The sequence below is a fragment of the Haliotis rufescens genome, unplaced genomic scaffold, assembly GCF_023055435.1.
Source record: "Haliotis rufescens isolate VD_foot unplaced genomic scaffold, xgHalRufe1.0.p SCAF_54, whole genome shotgun sequence".
In the NCBI taxonomy this organism is placed as follows: domain Eukaryota; kingdom Metazoa; phylum Mollusca; class Gastropoda; order Lepetellida; family Haliotidae; genus Haliotis; species Haliotis rufescens.
In genome coordinates, this window is record NW_025964268.1 from 238,971 (window position 1) to 242,070 (window position 3,100).

Below are 3,100 nucleotides of genomic sequence, written 5' to 3' on the forward strand. Positions count from 1 at the left end.
TTATACTCACGGTGAAAGTAAAATCTGTAAAGTGTTGTCAGCAAGTACAGTGGATCAGGGTTAATGGTCGGGTGATGATCGGTCTCTTGTAGGGCTTCCTTATCAGTAAGGCTCGCCAATACCCCCTGCTTGACGTTTTAGTTTTTTGACGTCGAGGTATTTGTCACTTGAATCCAAAGACAGTGTTTACAGTACCCGTTGACTCATGATCAAACATATGATTTGTTATATTGTTTATTCTTGTTTTATTAAATATTGCAAAACATTTAGCCATTTATTCTCCTTCGCTCAGCATACTGGAACAAATCGTAGAAGATTTACCATACTTCACCGTAACAACATTGTTATGCGTTTTGTCACGTAGTTCATTGAATGGTGAAAGTTATTAATCTATACATATCCCTTCATGCATATTGGCAGAAAGTTTAAACTCTTCTTACAAAAAATGTGTTCAAAGCATTTACATGCTACTCTGAAACATAGAACATATATTGTATGTCGTATCCTTCAAGTTTTCAAATATGCAGAGATGACTTGTTTATCTCTCTCTAGTATCTTTTCAGTTGGAGACATCGACCATCCTGACTTCAACTCATTTTCAAATAGTCTCACGGTCGTGTCACTGTAGTCAACAAAGTGAACCTCTCGCAGGCTACCCCCAATAACATTCTCGTCAAAACTTTTAACAGCACGCACGTAGGTCTCAGCACACTGGCGCGCTGAGGTAACCATGACAGCTGAAATGTAAGCAAATAATCATAAACAAGCGAGAAAACTAGGTTTGATGACATGTACAACATTGCTTTGGGGATAAATCAGTAACCAGTATCATTTCTATGTTGAAGGAAATTCCTTTGATATAATGATTTTGTGCATTCAAGTCTCAATGGTGATTAATTTGTAATTTCTGCACTGGAATTAGACATCGTCTCTATCTGGTTAGAATAACCATGTAAGGCTATATTGACAAGTGAAGTGGGTTTTTTTGGAGTGACTTGAATCAGATCGATTAGGACTGCTAATTAATGCGAGCATAACACCTTAACAAACAAAAGGGCAATTGCACTGTAAACGATATTCCACGTATTTATTCTTTGTAGGTTTCTATGGAAAAATAATAAAGCGTCACATGATTTTGCATCCTTAGTAAATTGATGATTTCTAACAACTGTCCCCATAACGGCTAAGGAAAGAACAGTATTTATGAGATGAACAGATAAGAGAGAATAGGACACACAGGAACAACGTGTGTTCTAATGTACCTGATGTAATGACTGGAATAGCAATCGAAGTACATCTTCTATTCCAAACTTCACAAAGACATCTGAGAATGGTACTGTGCAGGTTCTCCAGATATTTGGTAGCTGCCGCCGTTGATGACAAACCATGACAATAAATGACTAAAGTCCCTCTGTCATCACCACGACATGTTACCGTCAAGTCTGTGACTGGAATAGGTGATTTCTTCTTAAAGATTTCAAAAAGCTTTCTTCCATGCACAGCATCTTCAGGAAATGGATCATTCCCTTGCATAAGAGTTTCGTTTGTAGGATTGACGATAACATCAACTGACAGGCTGTCCAATGCGGCTGTGTATGTTTTGATTGTCAGTAGTTTACCCCTCATTGTGAATCCTTGAACCTCTGGAAATGCGACATCTGGTTCTCTAAACCTCATGAGCCCATGTGAATTTCTATACTGGCCAAAGTGTTTTTGTATTCGTCTTTTTGTTTTGTGGAGTAATTCCCATTCGGACGCAAAAATGACAATTTTGTTCTGCGTCTTGAGGTACTTTATATAAACGTTGTCAACAAGAGCATCTTGAGTAGCTGCTTCCACTTTAACATGCTCAGCTTCATCAACACTAAGTTCATCCTGTAAGATCCCCTGGATTCGTTGAAGTATGTCTTGGACTTCATGGTTGTTCCTGGTAAAACTGATCCGTCTTTGCGTACCTGAAACCTTCTGAACATCACAATAACGCATTAGCTTATCTTCGCCAATGAGAGTTTTCAGTGCTTCAAACTTAATTTGATCCACAGTGATGGGTTCATTTGTATGTTGCCTCCGGAACAGTCCTCTCAGTTTCCCGTTCATAGTTCTGTGGAGCAAACAGAACTATATTAACATGTTTTAAGTAACAGGAATTTCAAAATTACACCAAAGTAACATCCACAGAACGATTTGATTCACAAACATGAATTACATGTATCATTAAATTAATTTAATAGGAACATAATGCATAGATATATACATGTATGTTGTTGATATACACTCAGAAGTTTATTTGAAACTAATGTATTCAGGACAAGTACCAATTTAGTCTTGTTTTGGTTTCATGAGTTTTTCAGCGGAATGAATTGTGCGTCGCGCCACATGAAGCTTTATCAGTCATTAGTCATGGATCGACTCAAATTCGACAAATTCAAACATCAACGCCTGAGTATAACCAGTCTCGGTTATCTGCTAAAACAGATTCCATTGGGCATAAAAGATCACTGAACAGCGAACGGCGAACACAAGCACATATGTACATTGAAAGAAGCACCTGGAAAATAACTCTAACACGACAACATATTCTTACTTTCGGGGATACCGTTTCCTTTCTTCTGCCAGTGTAAAGTAGTGTAAATGTCACAGTCCACGGTTATGTCTGTCAATACGTGGAGACCGTCATACGATGTAACATATTCACAAACCGAAACAAGGAAACGCCCCTCTGATACGCTATTAAGGGGGAGTAAGTTTTTACAGAGAACACCTGAAGTTACTTTTTGAGTTGTGTTAATAACAAGTTGTGAGTTCGAATCATAAGAGCATAACAACCTTTTTGTAATATTTTTCATCAGTCTTTACATAATACAAGCCACGTCATCATCATCATCATCATTTAATAGTACAATTATCTATAATTATAAGCATATATTCATCTCTGTGATTGAGATCTCTACTGTACTTCGAAATTGGAAATATTGTATTTTTGCAATGTCATAACTTATACTCTTCTAAAATAAGGTGGGGGCACGGGTGGCACAGTCGTCTAAGGCACCGCTGTGCAGAGTTGCGTCCCCTGGGTACACCAGGAACCTATGATTGTGGG

At 38.0% G+C, this 3,100-nt stretch overlaps 1 protein-coding gene across 1 annotated transcript; it reads right to left on the minus strand.

The window, feature by feature from the left end:
• Positions 1-221: 221 nt before the first annotated feature.
• Positions 222-2,722, minus strand: LOC124138483. Its single transcript, XM_046505151.2, has 3 exons — positions 2,585-2,722; positions 1,263-2,101; positions 222-737 (listed from the first exon to the last, which is right to left on the minus strand). The coding sequence occupies exons 2-3, from the start codon at positions 2,095-2,097 to the stop codon at positions 508-510; spliced, it is 1,065 nt and encodes a 354-aa protein (XP_046361107.1). The 5' UTR covers positions 2,098-2,101; positions 2,585-2,722; the 3' UTR covers positions 222-507.
• Between the last annotated feature and the right edge of the window lie 378 nt (positions 2,723-3,100).

Excerpts from the sequence above, each read along its gene's own strand:
- LOC124138483 (XM_046505151.2), bottom strand. The coding sequence starts at position 2,097 with ATGAACGGGAAACTGAGAGGACTGTTCCGGAGGCAACATACAAATGAA. Across the intron at positions 738-1,262 it reads TATTCCAGTCATTACATCAG|CTGTCATGGTTACCTCAGCG; the intron begins GTACATTAGAAC and ends CTTACATTTCAG.